At 43.9% G+C, this 14,340-nt stretch overlaps 3 protein-coding genes across 6 annotated transcripts; 1 reads left to right on the top strand and 2 right to left on the bottom strand.

Moving 5' to 3' along the window:
* Nucleotides 1-1,438: 1,438 nt before the first annotated feature.
* Nucleotides 1,439-3,021, bottom strand: LOC110491390 (cysteine-rich PDZ-binding protein). The gene is made up of 5 exons (XM_021564798.3): nt 2,875-3,021; nt 2,431-2,496; nt 2,285-2,339; nt 2,080-2,192; nt 1,439-1,957 (listed from the first exon to the last, which is right to left on the bottom strand). The coding sequence occupies exons 1-5, from the start codon at nt 2,888-2,890 to the stop codon at nt 1,893-1,895; spliced, it is 315 nt and encodes a 104-aa protein (XP_021420473.1). The 5' UTR covers nt 2,891-3,021; the 3' UTR covers nt 1,439-1,892.
* Nucleotides 3,022-3,051: 30 nt separating this feature from the next.
* On the top strand, nt 3,052-6,832 carry LOC110491389 (GPI ethanolamine phosphate transferase, stabilizing subunit). Of its 4 annotated transcripts, none has more exons than XM_021564794.3 (6): nt 3,052-3,112; nt 3,517-3,779; nt 3,876-3,967; nt 4,064-4,180; nt 6,128-6,236; nt 6,347-6,832. In XM_021564794.3, exons 1-6 carry the CDS (start codon nt 3,052-3,054, stop codon nt 6,458-6,460), a joined length of 756 nt encoding a protein of 251 aa, XP_021420469.2. In that variant the 3' UTR covers nt 6,461-6,832. The 4 variants fall into 4 exon arrangements, with proteins under 4 accessions (XP_021420469.2, XP_090058027.1, XP_021420472.2 ...); XM_090201901.1 differs by having other exon boundaries at nt 3,072-3,112; nt 3,522-3,779; XM_021564797.3 differs by having other exon boundaries at nt 3,082-3,318; nt 3,522-3,779.
* Nucleotides 6,833-9,728: 2,896 nt separating this feature from the next.
* On the bottom strand, nt 9,729-12,507 carry cox7a2l (cytochrome c oxidase subunit 7A2 like). Its single transcript, XM_021564793.3, has 3 exons — nt 12,314-12,507; nt 11,846-11,980; nt 9,729-10,190 (listed from the first exon to the last, which is right to left on the bottom strand). The coding sequence occupies exons 1-3, from the start codon at nt 12,386-12,388 to the stop codon at nt 10,047-10,049; spliced, it is 354 nt and encodes a 117-aa protein (XP_021420468.1). The 5' UTR covers nt 12,389-12,507; the 3' UTR covers nt 9,729-10,046.
* Between the last annotated feature and the right edge of the window lie 1,833 nt (nt 12,508-14,340).

Genomic DNA, 14,340 nt, shown 5'->3' with positions numbered 1-14,340 from the left:
ATCCATGAGAGAGAAACATGGCTTTTCTGGTGTAGGTGTGTATATTATAATGATGTGTGTGTCTGTGCGTGCACATGTGTCTAGTGATGCGTGGGGTTCAGAAGATCAACAGTCGAACGTGACCACCTGCATGTTGTGTGTGTGTGTGAAAAAATTGGTGCCTTCAGCTAGCCTCAGTTAGAAACCTGACAATCTTAAAAAATTATACTGTACATAAATATACTGAACAAAAATATAAACGCAACATGCAACAATTTCAAAGACTGTATTGAGTTACAGTTCATAGAAAGAAATCACTCAATTTAGATAAAGAAATTAGGCCCTAATCTATGAATTTCAGATTGTTGTTCCCACAAATAGGCTTTATCACCCCCCCCCCCACACACACACACTAGTTTATAAGCCAAAATGTCCTACTATAGATGCACTGAGTGTACAAAGGAGACAGGTTAAAGAAGGATTTTTAATCCTTGAGATAATGGATTGTGTATGTGTGCCATTCGGAGGGTGAATGGGAAAGACAAAAGATTGAAGTGCCTTTTAACGGGGTATGGTAGTAGGTGCCAGGCACACTGGTTTGAGTGTCAAGAACTACACCCCTGCTGGGTGTTTCACGCTCAACAGTTTCCTGCGTGTATCAAGAATGGTCCACCACCCAAAGGACATCCAGCCAACTTGACACAACTATGGGAAGCATTGGAGTCAACATGGGCCAGTATCTCTGTGGAATATTTCGACACCTTGTTGTCCCTGCTCTGGCAAATTGAGGCTGCTCTGAGGGCAAAAGTGGGTGCAACTCAATATTAGGAAGGTATTCCTAATGTTTTCTATACTGTGTTAATTTCTTAATATGTGCAACAATGTTTTCCTCTCTATGTTGCCATATTTGTTTTCATAAATCATGTGTGTTCTCAATAAAACGATATCACTACGACAGTAGTGGTTTGGCACTTCCTTTTTGTGTAACAGGCTGGATGTGTGTATGGTGGGGTAGAGTGGAGAGCCTGAGGGCAGACAGGACATTTAAATGTCAATGACTTAGCCAACCTCTGTTCTCTAACCTGACCCTGGGTTGCACAGACAGTTACAGCATGCTGTGTCACATCATGATGATGACAGAGGTTCTAAACCAATCGCTGTGGGGCATAGAGCTGACAGAGATCCCACGTTCACGTGCTAGTCGGAATTAGGAAACTCAAGACATTTCCGACAAGCTAGCTGGTTGTAGTTATACATGTGCCGCGTTAAACCAGTTAGAAAGTCAGAAATCTCAGAGAAAACGACGAGCACGTGAACACGGCAAGACAGAAGAGGGTAATGACTTGTGATCATGCCTACTGAACAAGACCATGTACACTGAACAGACATACTTGTTGTAATGTTTTGGTCTAATAAATAATTAATCTTAATTAATGAATAATAATAAATAATCATGTCATTGCCATTACATATTTAATATTTTAATGCACTCAAACATAACACTTGATATAATTCACAAAGAATCAATAAAAGGAAACTCCTGTATCAGAGCAGATTTGACACAACAGGAGAGAAACCATCAGTTCAGCTATTAAAACTAAAAGTAGCCTCCGATTTGGTTTGTGGAACAGTGCTGGCCACGTATTGCTGCTACAAAGCTGAAAATTATAGGAGCTTTACAACAGGGAGGGAAACCCTGCTCCACATCTGTCACACACACACACACACACACACACACACACACACACACACAGAGTAAAAACCCCTTGACTGCAACTCTGCTATGAGTGTTTTAGACAGTCAGGGGGTCTGAACAACAGGATAAAGTCGTCATTCCTCGTGCACACCTTCCTCCCCCTCTATCTTCTCCTCCCCTCTCCCTCTGGTCCTCCTGGTGGCCTGTCAGAAGCCTGTCAGACAGAGGTCTGCTTGTAGTTCTTGGTGTCCAGAACCTTTTTCCCACACATGGCACAGATACCTGAGAAAGAAAAAGTGAGATACGGGAGATTGTTATCAGGTGAAAGTGTCACACAATTTGCTTCTGAAAGAGCGACCAAAATGTAATAAAACATGGTGTGTGTGCTTAGGTAGATATAGTACCTTTCTTGTAGGCACAGCCCTGGCAGTAGTGAGATCCTGATTGGTGAACAGAGCTCTTGCAGATTCTGCAGATGCCAAAGCCTGACTTTCCTGGCTTCCCATAAGGATCAAACCTGTTGACATAATCATATTACTGTAACATATTAATGACCATATACAACATCAACCAGCTCCCATCATTCAACAAAAACAACAACGGTCTTACCTGGCCTTCTTAGATGTCAGAGCCTTGTTCTCGTTCAGCTTCCGCCCACCGCTCTCTAATAAACATAATACAATACTGTAATGAATTATGAGTATCAAAGAATTCTAAACATTGGAATACAAAATTCTGTAACTACAATACTCTACCTGTAGTGTTTCTCGCACCATCCTTCCAGGTGTCTGGAGTTATCACCCTGCCCAGCTTCTTCTCACCTGAGAGAAAAATAGAAGAGATAGAGGACGAGGAAGAAAAGTTATGAAATAGAGGAGAAATTAAGAAAAAAGATGGGGCGAGATGGGAATTCATTGCTAGCTGCAGGAGTCACACAAGCACTTCTCGTTCGTTCTCGGATACACAATAGGGCATGTTAATTACGTAGACTAAACAACAAAACAAGCCTTCCGCAATAGTTTCTAACTAGATACTGTTGCTCAGATTAACAGAATCAGCTAACCTTAGCTAGCCAGCTAACTAGCCAGAGTAACGTTAAGATACCTGCCATCGGCTAACACAGCATCGCTTTCTAACGTAAGCGTTATAACATGCTTTACGAACAGAAATTTGAATAATCCTGAAAAGGTCGTACTTACAATTGTCGCAAACCATCTTTTCTTTGTTTAGACAAAAATCAACAATTTCGCTAAGAAATTGTACCTAATTGTGTAGCTCGTGTGTCAACAAAAATTGTAAACTTCCCGTTCATCTGGGACATCCGAATCTGATTCGTTGATCTCCCTGGTGGGGTAAATCCTTATTGGCTGCCAGATATGTCAGTCAATGTAGGGTGGGTCCAAGCATTTGACCTTGCCCGGCACCATGTTTACGGAAGTGAGTGAGTCTGATGAATGAACACTACATTATCGTCCGTGTCTATGTGAAATGTAGAAAAACTGTCACGTATAGTTAATTTGTCTCATTTAGAATAGTAGCTACTGTCATATGTCTGAGGATGAAGCTAGCTAGGCCACAAAAGCAGTAGCTAGCAGCCAAAAAACGTCAACGTCGCAACATATCTGAAGCAAGAGGTTCTCAATGTAAGGCGATTCAGAATATCCACTGGCACTGCTTGTATCTTCCCTAGTTAGTTGGTTTTGTGCTAATAGCTGTTAAAGTCTGCATGTTTTAACCATGCCTTTATTGTACAGGTGGTTGTGGACTCGCCATGTAACGGCTACGTCTTTTCCTCTCAGTCGATGTAACATGATACCATAATACAATATTTCCTATCTCAGTACAGGTAGACCTGACCAGACCTCTCTCTAGCACCATGTGGGACCAGGAGATCAGACAGATGGCGTCCAGCCACGCCATCATGGCGTCAGGGGTGTTTATGGCGACAGTGGTGCCAGCGGTGCTAGTGCCAGATTTCTCTGTGTACGGGACACACCTGCTATGGCTGTACTCTGTTGCCGGGGCCGTTGCCGTGGTCAACATCACCCTGTTCTGGCTGCTGGGGGTCAGCTCCCCCACCAAGAAACACACTATCACCTACAAGGTACAGAGGCACACACACATCTGAGGTTATGATCAGTTTTATATCAGACCAGTACTGAACAGTTTAAGATGATAATCTCCTCTTCCGCTCCCTCAGGTGTCTAGGTTGGTACGTTCCTGTCTCTACCTGCTCCTCTCCTGTCTGTTCTTCCACACTGTAGTGATCCTGTATGGAGCACCGCTACTGGAGTGAGTTCTGCCAAGAGTATGTGTGTTTCCAACTGCCAAGATTGGGTGTGTCAGATTGTGTTGTAAGTCTGTTTCTGACTCTTTTCATTGTGTTAGGACTGCGTTGGAGACGTTCTCTCTGGCCGTGTTGTTGACCAGTCTAACCACTCTGCGGTGTGTCTGTGTCCTTGGGCCCAACGTCCAGGCTTGGATAAGAGTGTTCAGCCGACATGGGTACTACCTCTATCTACCTCTGACTCTCTCGGTCTCATGCATTTCCTGATCCTCGTATTCTCTCTCTAGCCAAACTCTCTCTCCAACTAGGGCTGGGTGATAATTCGAAATTAGTGCAAAGTTCCAAATACCTTTATCGCAAGAATCTAGGTTTTTCTGAGTGTTTGTCTTATTGGTCTCATCTCCTTCCCTCTGTCTGTGCTGTGTGCACGGTGCACCTTCCCACGTGCACATAGACACCAATCCCCTCCCCCTGTCACTCACAACAACAACAACAATGAAAGAGCATCTTCTTCCTCTCTGACAACAAGCTGTTTCAACTCGCAATTTGCGTTTGAGGTTTGGTCCAACAGATTTGCTGATATGGACACCAAAACACATTGAGACATTATTTTACTGTAATAGAGAACTTCAACTTTGTTAAGGTACCTTTTTTATGTCTCAACTCCCCAAAATGTAGAACAGAGCAGAGCCTACAAGACGGGAGTATCAATGAACATGATTGTAAAAATGTACTGTATGCTGAGTTTCTGTCACGTGTGGCATTGTGGTACCGCTAGCAGCATTTTAGCCAGACTGTTATGTGCTGGCTGTCTAGTCTGTGTTTTGTAAATGTGCCATGAGCATAAAAACACGTATTTATATAAGGAACAGGCAATGGTGTTCAAACAGTTGGAGACCGACAGGCGGGTGTATTCATAACAGTTCAACTGTTCTACCTGGTTAGCAAGCAAATAGATACAAGTTGGCTTTAATATAAAGATTAGCTGGTTACTCACTAGCAGGTGGGCTTGTGCTTGAGAGATTGTTTATGAGACCTGTGTTCATTTCCTATACCTGCTACCAGAAGTTGGTCATTATTAGTGGTTGTGCATGGTTCAGCTTACATTTGTAACAAAAATAGCATTTTCAAAGACAGACTTGAGAGCCAGATAAGTGATTTATTGCAGCAACAACAACAAGCAGGTTAAACTATTTTGATCAAATAATTAAATTAGGTTTGAAGGCTTATATTTAGGCCTAGGTACAATTGTACCTGAATTCATTTGATTATTCCTGACTGTTTGAAATGTAGTGTATTGATAATTAATTGTGCAACAAAGCTTATTTAAAAAACGTTAAAAAATAAAAACGTTTTTCGAGATATCGAAAAATAGATTAAGCCATGTCGCCCAGCTCTTTCTCCAACTCCTTCTTTCTCTCTGCTGCTCTCCCTCATATGTCCACTAGGAGGCAGTCTTCACAACTACATCACAAGCTTCACAATGAAGATGCTTTGTGTGTTAAATATCTACATAGTGCCTATTGATAGTCTACACCCGCTTGAACTTTTGTCACATTTTTCTGGCTTAAAATTAAATCTAAAAAGAGAGAAGAAAAAAATTATTCCTACAGATCTACACAACCTTTACTTAAAAAAAAACCTAACTGAAACATAATTGGGTAAGTCTCAACCCACCTGAGTTAATACTAGATGGAAGCACCTTTGTCAGTCATTACCACTGTTTATCATTTTCATTAAGATTCTACCAACTTTGCACAACTCTTAGAGCAACAAATATCCATAGGTTTTGTCAACATCGCTCAGGCTCAGTAAATTTGGTTGGGAGTCATTGATGGGCAGCAGTATTTAAACCTAGTCTCTGATTTGATTAGAAAGCAGATTTAAGTCAGCACTGAAACTAGACCACTCAGGAACACTCAGCACCTCTTAGAAAGCCATTATGGTGGGTCTTTTGCATAAAAATGTGTGTAATTGTTCCGCAGAAAAATAAAACCCTCTCATAGGATTACGTTTTCAGAGGGTAGGTTTTCTTGTAACGTTTTACGTTTGCTCCTTTCATATTTCTGTTGATCCTAACAAACTCCCTAGTCCCTGCCTGTGACAAGCATACCCATAACATGATGCTGCCGCCACAATACACAATAGTTGTGTGTGTATTTCAGGGCCATGTCGGTGTGGGACACCTCTCTACAGGTGGTGGTCGGCTGCAGTGTTGTCGGAGCCTGGCTAGGAGCCTTCCCCATCCCATTGGACTGGGACCGGCCCTGGCAGGTCAGAACACACACAGAGAGGCCATGAGAAGATTGACACAATTCCTTACTTTCATATCAGCAAGCCATGTCTGTTCTACACATTGTTTTTCTATCTACAATTGTCTGTAGGTGTGGCCCGTCTCCTGCAGTCTGGGTGCAGTGATTGGTTACCTGACTGGGCTAGTCGCCGCCCCCGCCTGGATCCACTGGCACCGCAAACACCTCACCTACAAGATCAAGTGATGGACTGGGGAGAGAGTGAGTGAGGAAGTGATGGACTGGGGAGAGAGTGAGTGAGGGTGTGATGGACTGGGGAGAGAGTGAGGAAGTGATGGACTGGGGAGAGAGTGAGTGAGGAAGTGATGGACTGGGGAGAGAGTGAGTGAGGAAGTGATGGACTGGGGAGAGAGTGTGCATTTCTGTATGTGCATATGGTTTATAGGTCAGTCCTCCAGGCAGCTGATCCATTACCCCTGTAGTAATCCTGCTGTATTCCATTGGTATCTGAATATCTACTGGACTGTTGGAGTGGACAGGCTCTCCTGTAAAATACGTTTCCTTCAAAAAAGATTCCAGATGTCCCCCTTTTGACAAATAAAGTCTTAGTTCTCTACAGACGTTGTCTTTGTATTCCTCTGATTATGGTTGATCCAATAGGCTTGTAACTGGGTAATTACAGACAAAACAGTGACCGCCACAGCTGTGCATTACACACACGGCTCCAATTACTCTAGCTGCCATCTTTCAATATCACGACCTCATTGATTCATTTTCTGTACTATGGCGGGGCTGTGTGTTTGTTGCTGTGTACTGAAAGGTAATTTGTCTTTTGTTCCTCCCTGGAGAACTGCTCCAATCTTTACCTTGTGTTCGGGGGAGGGAGAAAGGGAAGGGGGTAGAGAGTGTGTGGAAAGAAAGAGAGTGGGGGGAAAGAGGAGAAAAGGGGAGGGGGAGTGAGTGGGTTCTGAAATGGGCTGGGGAATGAGTCAATACTCTCTCTAATAGAGGGATTAATATTTCATGACCATTTGTCTTCAGCGGTCTGATCATACAAGCTCTCCCTCATTTTTATTACCCCCCCCCCCCCCCCCCCCCCCCCACACACACACACACACACTGCTTTTTCTATGTTTACCTCAGTCTTTCTCCCTCTTCTTGGTGACAGGTAGAGTTACTGACATGCTGTTCTCTTTCTCTAAGAGCAGGAATAATAGAACACACGATAGAGAGCTGTAGTGGGTCGTCGTGACATAATCACAGGGAAAGGGTGAAGGAGGGAGAGACACCGGATTGGATGAGGAGAGATGGGGTAGATGTATTGTACGTGTAGCCTTGTGGAATAAGCTGGGCAGCCAAGCCAAGGGAACCTGTAGATGTAAAACCTTAACAAATAAAATGAGGAAAGAGCCTGACATGTCTCTATGGCTTATAGAGGCAAAGAGGAGCATCCGGCATAACACCACAGCCGGCCACCCCCTCCACAAGAGACGAAGGGCGCCCAAGAGCCAAGTGAACAGCAGCTCAGACTGCACCAGACGGAGGTCTTTCAGAAACACACACTTACTCTAGCAGACCTGTGGTGCAGAAGTCTGTAGGCTGTCTAAAGCTGTGTGGGAATAGGTCTGTCACAGCCATTCTAAAGCTGTGTGGGAACAGGTCTGTCACAGCCATTCTAAAGCTGTGTGGGAATAGGTCTGTCACATCCATTCTAAAGCTGTGTGGGAATAGGTCTGTCACAGCCATTCTAAAGCTGTGTGGGAATAGGTCCGTAACAGCCATTCTAAAGCTGTGTGGGAATAGGTCTGTCACAGCCATTCTAAAGCTGTGTGGGAATAGGTCTCTCACAGCCAGTCTAAAGCTGTGTGGGAATAGGTCTGTAACAGCCATTCTAAAGCTGTGTGGGAATAGGTCTGTCACAGCCATTCTAAAGCTGTGTGGGAATAGGTCCGTAACAGCCATTCTAAAGCTGTGTGGGAATAGGTCTGTCACATCCATTCTAAAGCTGTGTGGGAATAGGTCTGTCACAGCCATTCTAAAGCTGTGTGGGAATAGGTCTGTAACAGCCATTCTAAAGCTGTGTGGGAATAGGTCTGTAACAGCCAGTCTAAAGCTGTGTGGGAATAGGTCTGTCACAGCCATTCTAAAGCTGTCGGTCAGAGAGAGAGCCAATGTTGTTCAGTGCATTCGAAAGGTATTCAAACCCCTTAAATTTTTCCACATTTTGTTAAGCCACAGCCTTATTGTAAAATGGATGACATCGTTTTTTTCTCCCCCTCATTCTACACACAATACCCCATATTGACAAAGCAAAAACAGTTAAGAAATGCTTGCAAATGGTCAAATAAAAACATACATTTACATCAGTATTCACTCTTTACTCAGTACTTTGTTGAAGCACTTTTGGCAGCGATTACAGCCTCGAGTCTTCTTGGGTATGACGCTACAAGCTTGGCACACCTGTATTTGGGGAGTTTCTCCAATTCTTCTCTGCAGATCCTTTCAAGCTCTGTCAGGTTGGATGGGGTTCAGGGTCAATCAAATGTATTTATAAAGCCCTTCTTATATCAGCTGATGAAAAAAACCCTAGAAAGGCCAGAACCTAGGAAGAAACCTAGAGAGGAACCAGGATATGAGGGGTGGCCAGTCCTCTTCTGGCTGTGCCGGGTGGAGATTATAACATAACATGGGCAAGATGTTCAAATGTTCATAGATGACCAGCATGGTCAAATAATAATAATCACGGGTCAAGTCCGGGCTCTGGCTGGGCCACTCAAGGACATTCAGAGATTTGTACCGAAGCCACTCCTGCGTTGTCTTGGCTGTGTGCTTAGGGTCGTTGTCCTGTTGGAAGGTGAACCTTCGCCCCAGTCTGAGGTTCTGAGTGCCCCGAAGCAGGTTTTCATCAAGGATCTCTCTGTACTTGGCTCTGTTCATCTTTCCCTCAATCCTAACAAGTCTCCCAGTCCCTACTGCTAAAAAACATCCCCACCACTGCCACCACCATGCTTCACTGTAGGGATGGTGCCAGGTTTCCTCCAGACATGACACTTGGCATTCAGGTCAAATAATGAAATCTTGTTTCTCATGGTCAGAGTTCTTTAGGTGCCTTTTGGTTAACTCCAAGCGGGCTGTCATGTGCCTTTTACTGAGGAGTGGCTTGCGTCTGGCCACTCTACCATAAAGGCCTGATTGCTGGAGTGCTGCAGAGATGGTCTCCCATCTCCACAGAGGAACTATGGAGCTCTGTCAGAGTGACCATCGGGTTCTTGGTCACCTCCCTGACCAAGACCCTTCCTCCCCGATTACTCAGTTTGGCCGGGCAGCCAGCTCTAGGAAAAGTTTTGGTGGTTCCAAACTTCTTCCATTTAAGAATGATGGAGGCCACTGTGTTCTTGGGGACCTTTCAATTCTGCAGAATTATTTTGGTACCCTTCCCCAGATCTGTGCCTCGGAGCAGATGAGACACAGATGGCTGCTTTGGGAACCATGCCAATAAAGGACAGAGGATCACTGGGTATTTAACTTTTTATCACATTTATCAACTTATTTTTATACAAATGTGACAGACAGACATCACACTTTCTCATATAATTACATTCATATTTTTGTTCCTCCTCATTATCAACATAATGGCTCTGTATAGTTTCAGTCCTCGAGCTGTGGATGATGTGATAGGTGTCGGGTTAGTTGATCCCGGGCCAAGCCAGGGGTGTCATCAGTGAGGTGAAACTTCTAGAATATTATAAAGAATCTGAACACTTCTGTAATGTTGGGCCCTTCTGAACAGACCCCTGGTGAACTTGGCTGGGGATATACGGCTGGACTGGGTTTAGGTCGTTTTCCTGGGTTGTGCAGCGATGTAGAGGGCCACGAGGCAGTAAAGTGCTCCTCCTACTGTCAGGGCCATGGTGGTGCGGTACAACAGTCTGTCAGGGACACCTCTCTTCAGATGGACTGGAACGCCATCTGATGTCTGAGGCAGGGACAGAGAAAGAGGACTGTTAAGCACAAATCACACAGGCAGAGTTTTATTTTAAGTGCGTGCTCAGCTGGAAATATAATACAGGGGAGTGAAAAAGAGAAAACAGCCGTCCGCGAGCGTCAACGGCGTCACGAGCATATAGCGTGTCAAATTAGAAAGAACGTTTATTTTTCCTTGCGTCTATGCGGAGCAATGCTGGTCAAATTAGCTGATACATTGCCCGAAAATAGACTGTTCGTTCACTGTAACATTGAATTGTGACATGTGCAGTTAAAAAGTGTCTACTTAGTGTTGCTAAGTTTGACTGCCAGTGTTATTATGTATAGGATAGTGCTTATAATAAACGGTGTAACAATGCATGAATGCAACGAAATTCTATACATTTTATCAACTGAACTTGTAGTATGTCATGATGCCAGATGAAGGACAGGTCAGATGGCGATCACGTTATCGATGTCATTTATTGTCAAAGTCATTTATTGTCAATAGGCTATCACCATTGTAGCTTACAGCCAATTCGATTGATGAAGTTCAAATTAAGTGCATGTTTGGGGAGGGCCTTCTTTCAAATGAATTGAATCAGATCTAGATATTGAGTGGGTCATTTGTAGAAAAGAATTAGAAGATACTATGCTAAAGTTGTAGTTTAAAATATATTGGGCTGTAGGCTAGGGTTTATCAGTAGAAATAGGCTACCTGTATAACAACAAAAAAAACAATGGCAGCATATGAGTGTTGATTTCCATCATAGGCATTTAGCCTAGGTGGGCTATGCCTGAAACTCGAGGAACTCCGATTTCGAGAGAAAATACAACTGTTTATTATGGCTGACTTACGTTATGCAGCGTATGTGAATGAATGCTCGCTACACACAACTTCACATCGTTGATGGACACCGCCCTGTATGATTTGGGCTTCAAATCAAACTTTATTTGTCACATGCGCCGAATACAACAAGTGTAGACTTTACTACGAAATACTTACTTACAAGTCCTTAACCAACAGTGCAGTTCAAGAAGAGTTAAGAAAATATTTATCAAGTAGACTAAAATAAAAACGAATAACAAATAGTAACACAATTAGAATAACATTAACGAGGGGGCGCCGGTACCGAGTCAGTGTGTGGGGGTACAGGCTAGTTGAGGTAATTTGTACATGTAGGTGGGGGTTAAGTGACTATGCGTAGATAATAAACAGCGAGTAGCAGCAGGGTACAAAAAGGAAGGGGGGGGGTCAATGTAAATTGTCCAGTGGCAGTCTTATGGCTTGGGGCTAGAAGCTGTTAAGGAGCCTTTTGGTCCTAGACTTGGTGCTCCGGAACCTCTTGCCGTGCGGTAGCAGAGAAAATGGTCTATAACTTGGGTGACTGGAGTCTCTGACAATTTAATGTGTTTTCCTCTGACACTGCCTATTATATAGGTCCTGGATGGCAGGAAGCTTGGAACCAGTGATGTACTGGGCCGTTCGCACTACCCTCTGTAGCGCCTTACGGTCAGATGCCATACCAGGCGGTGATGCAACCAGTCAGGATGCTCTCGATGGTGCAGCTGTATAACCTTTTGAGGATCTGGGAACCCATGCCAAATATTTTCAGTCTCCTGAAAGGGAAAAGGTTCAGAGGATAGAGAAAGGGGGAGTGTGTGTACCTGGAACAGTCTCTGGAAGTATGGCACCTTGTTCACCCCTAGGTATTCCACCATGGCCCCTGACTCTGACACCATCTTGGTGGGTGTAGCAAACGTCATGGTGGGAGGCTCTGCTGGCAAACCAGACCTCAGACCCTGGAACAGAACACACAGTTTTATCTCAACACCAAAACAAGTTAGGACAACTCCTTGAAGCACCTTTTGACAAGTAAAGAAACCAGGTGCTTGTCAACTCAGTGAGGACAGGAGGGACGCTGCTAACTAGTTACACAAGCCATTGTCAAGATTAAAAAGTATTCATATTCATATCCCCATTAACACAACTCAAAGAAATACATTTTTCACGTTTAGGCTCGGGCCTCTCGGATACGCTGTTCTGTCAACCATCGCAGCACCGTTAGTTAATGAAGGTCACTAACGCCAGGTAGCCAGCCTCTCACTGTCCGACTAGGGCACTCCCGGGCTTACCTGCGGACTGTAGGCGGTGGCCGGTGCCGACCCTGTCAACCTCTGGCTGAAACCGCTGAACTTGTAGTATGTCATGATGCCAGATGAAGGACAGGTCAGATGGCGAGTAGTTACTGTTACAGAACACCCAGCTTCCCTCGACAAAATCACCCGGCGAAAAGGGTCTTTCCCGAGGCAGCGTCGACGGAAAGTGACGCACTGAGGTGTCTCTGAACTGCCCGTTCAGAAATGCAACAGCTATGTCCACCCTATGGCCTAACCGCAATCCCAAAGAGTATTGCGTCCCTTTGATATTTTAAGTAGAAATTGTGCACCAATATTACATTTAAAAAGCCTGTTATTTAAATGAAGTGCTCTTTAATATAGACTACATCGAGAATGAAATATATCAGATTTGTTATATGAATAAAGACTTGCTAAAGTGCCAAAATTGAGAATTCCCTTTGTGCACCCTCTGTGACTTCTAGGAAGATTTCAACTCACATAACCCCAATATTTCTGCTAGTCACCGTCATTGTAAAGCCCTAGTTATTTTGTTGCTTTGAGAAAGTAATTTCTGAAGATGATTTTTTTCTTTTATGTGATTTACTGATTCACATAGGCTACATCTGTTCCTTTATTTCAAGGGCAGCCCTGTTATGTGAACTGAACTCTCGATTTAATATGGTGAAACAATTGTTTTTTAAAATATTTTTCCAAAATGAACATTGAACATCTAAAAGCCACATCATAGTTCAAAAGCAGGCGAGCTGGTTCTACTGTTTGGGGGCATTTTCTGGTGTTTTGTGGTGGAAAACTGAGTGCGTCGAGCATAACACGTCAACTCTGTTACCCATTGATAGAGAGGCTATAAATGTTTTAACAATGTAGAAAAAAAATTTAAAAAATTGTGAAGCTTGCATTCAATTGCCACACCCTGTTGCACACAACATACTTATATTCCCTTTGTCACAAGGGGCATTGTGGCTGATTTAAGAGGAAATTGTCAACCCTGTTACAGTCAACCTTATATCAGTCAACCCTGTTACAGTCAACCTTATATCAGTCAACCTTGTTACAGTCAGCCCTATTCCAGTCAACCCTGTTACAGTCAACCCTATTCTAGTCAATCCTGTTACAGTCAACCCTGTTACAGTCAGCCCTGTTACAGTCAACCCTGTTACAGTCAGCCCTATTCCAGTCAACCCTGTTACAGTCAACCCTATTCCAGTCAATCCTGTTACAGTCAACCCTATTCCAGTCAATCCTGTTACAGTCAACACTGTACAGTCAGCCCTGTTACAGTCAACCCTGTTACAGTCAACCCTATTCCAGTCAACCCTGTTACAGTCAACCCTGTTACAGTCAACCCTATTCCAGTCAACCCTGTTCCAGTCAACCCTGTTACAGTCAACCCTGTTACAGTCAACCCTGTTGCAGTCAATCCTGTTACAGTCAACCCTGTTACAGTCAACCCTGTTACAGTGAACCCTATTCCAGTCAACCCTGTTACAGTCAACCCTATTCCAGTCAACCCTGTTACAGTCAACCCTGTTACAGTCAACCCTGTTACAGTCAACCCTGTTACAGTCAACCCTGTTACAGTCAACCCTATGCCAGTCAACCCTGTTACAGTCAACCCTATTCCAGTCAACCCTGTTACAGTCAACCCTGTTACAGTCAACCCTGTTACAGTCAACCCCGTTACAGTCAACCCTGTTACAGTCAACCCTATTCCAGTCAACCCTGTTACAGTCAACCCTGTTACAGTCAACCCTATTCCAGTCAATCCTGTTACAATCAACCCTGTTACAGTCAACCCTGTTACAGTCAACCCTGTTACAGTCAACCCTGTTACAGTCAACCCTATTCCAGTCAACCCTGTTACAGTCAACCCTGTTACAGTCAACCCTATTCCAGTCAACCTTGTTACAGTCAACCCTGTTACAGTCAACCCTGTTACAGTCAACCCTGTTACAGTCAACCCTATTCCAGTCAACCCTATTCCAGTCAACCCTATTCCAGTCAAGCCTGTTACAATCAACCCT

The sequence above is a fragment of the Oncorhynchus mykiss genome, chromosome 16 (genome assembly GCF_057628025.1).
Source record: "Oncorhynchus mykiss isolate SJ-2025 chromosome 16, ASM5762802v1, whole genome shotgun sequence".
Taxonomy (NCBI): Eukaryota; Metazoa; Chordata; class Actinopteri; order Salmoniformes; family Salmonidae; genus Oncorhynchus; species Oncorhynchus mykiss.
The sequence above is the reverse complement of the archived record's forward strand: the minus strand, read 5'-3'. Positions and strand labels throughout refer to the sequence as shown.

What these genes read in the sequence shown, in the direction of transcription:
- LOC110491390 (XM_021564798.3), bottom strand. An exon ending in TGGTGCGAGAAACACTACAG is followed by an intron (nt 2,340 to 2,430) that starts GTAGAGTATTGT and finishes TATGTTTATTAG; the next exon opens with AGAGCGGTGGGCGGAAGCTG. An exon ending in CTGACATCTAAGAAGGCCAG is followed by an intron (nt 2,193 to 2,284) that starts GTAAGACCGTTG and finishes TTATGTCAACAG; the next exon opens with GTTTGATCCTTATGGGAAGC.
- LOC110491389 (XM_021564794.3), top strand. Translation starts at nt 3,052, where the DNA reads ATGTCAGTCAATGTAGGGTGGGTCCAAGCATTTGACCTTGCCCGGCAC. An exon ending in CCGGCACCATGTTTACGGAA is followed by an intron (nt 3,113 to 3,516) that starts GTGAGTGAGTCT and finishes TTCCTATCTCAG; the next exon opens with TACAGGTAGACCTGACCAGA. An exon ending in AACACACTATCACCTACAAG is followed by an intron (nt 3,780 to 3,875) that starts GTACAGAGGCAC and finishes CCGCTCCCTCAG; the next exon opens with GTGTCTAGGTTGGTACGTTC.
- cox7a2l (XM_021564793.3), bottom strand. Translation starts at nt 12,388, where the DNA reads ATGACATACTACAAGTTCAGCGGTTTCAGCCAGAGGTTGACAGGGTCG. An exon ending in CCACCGCCTACAGTCCGCAG is followed by an intron (nt 11,981 to 12,313) that starts GTAAGCCCGGGA and finishes GTTCTGTTCCAG; the next exon opens with GGTCTGAGGTCTGGTTTGCC. An exon ending in ACTTCCAGAGACTGTTCCAG is followed by an intron (nt 10,191 to 11,845) that starts GTACACACACTC and finishes TCCCTGCCTCAG; the next exon opens with ACATCAGATGGCGTTCCAGT.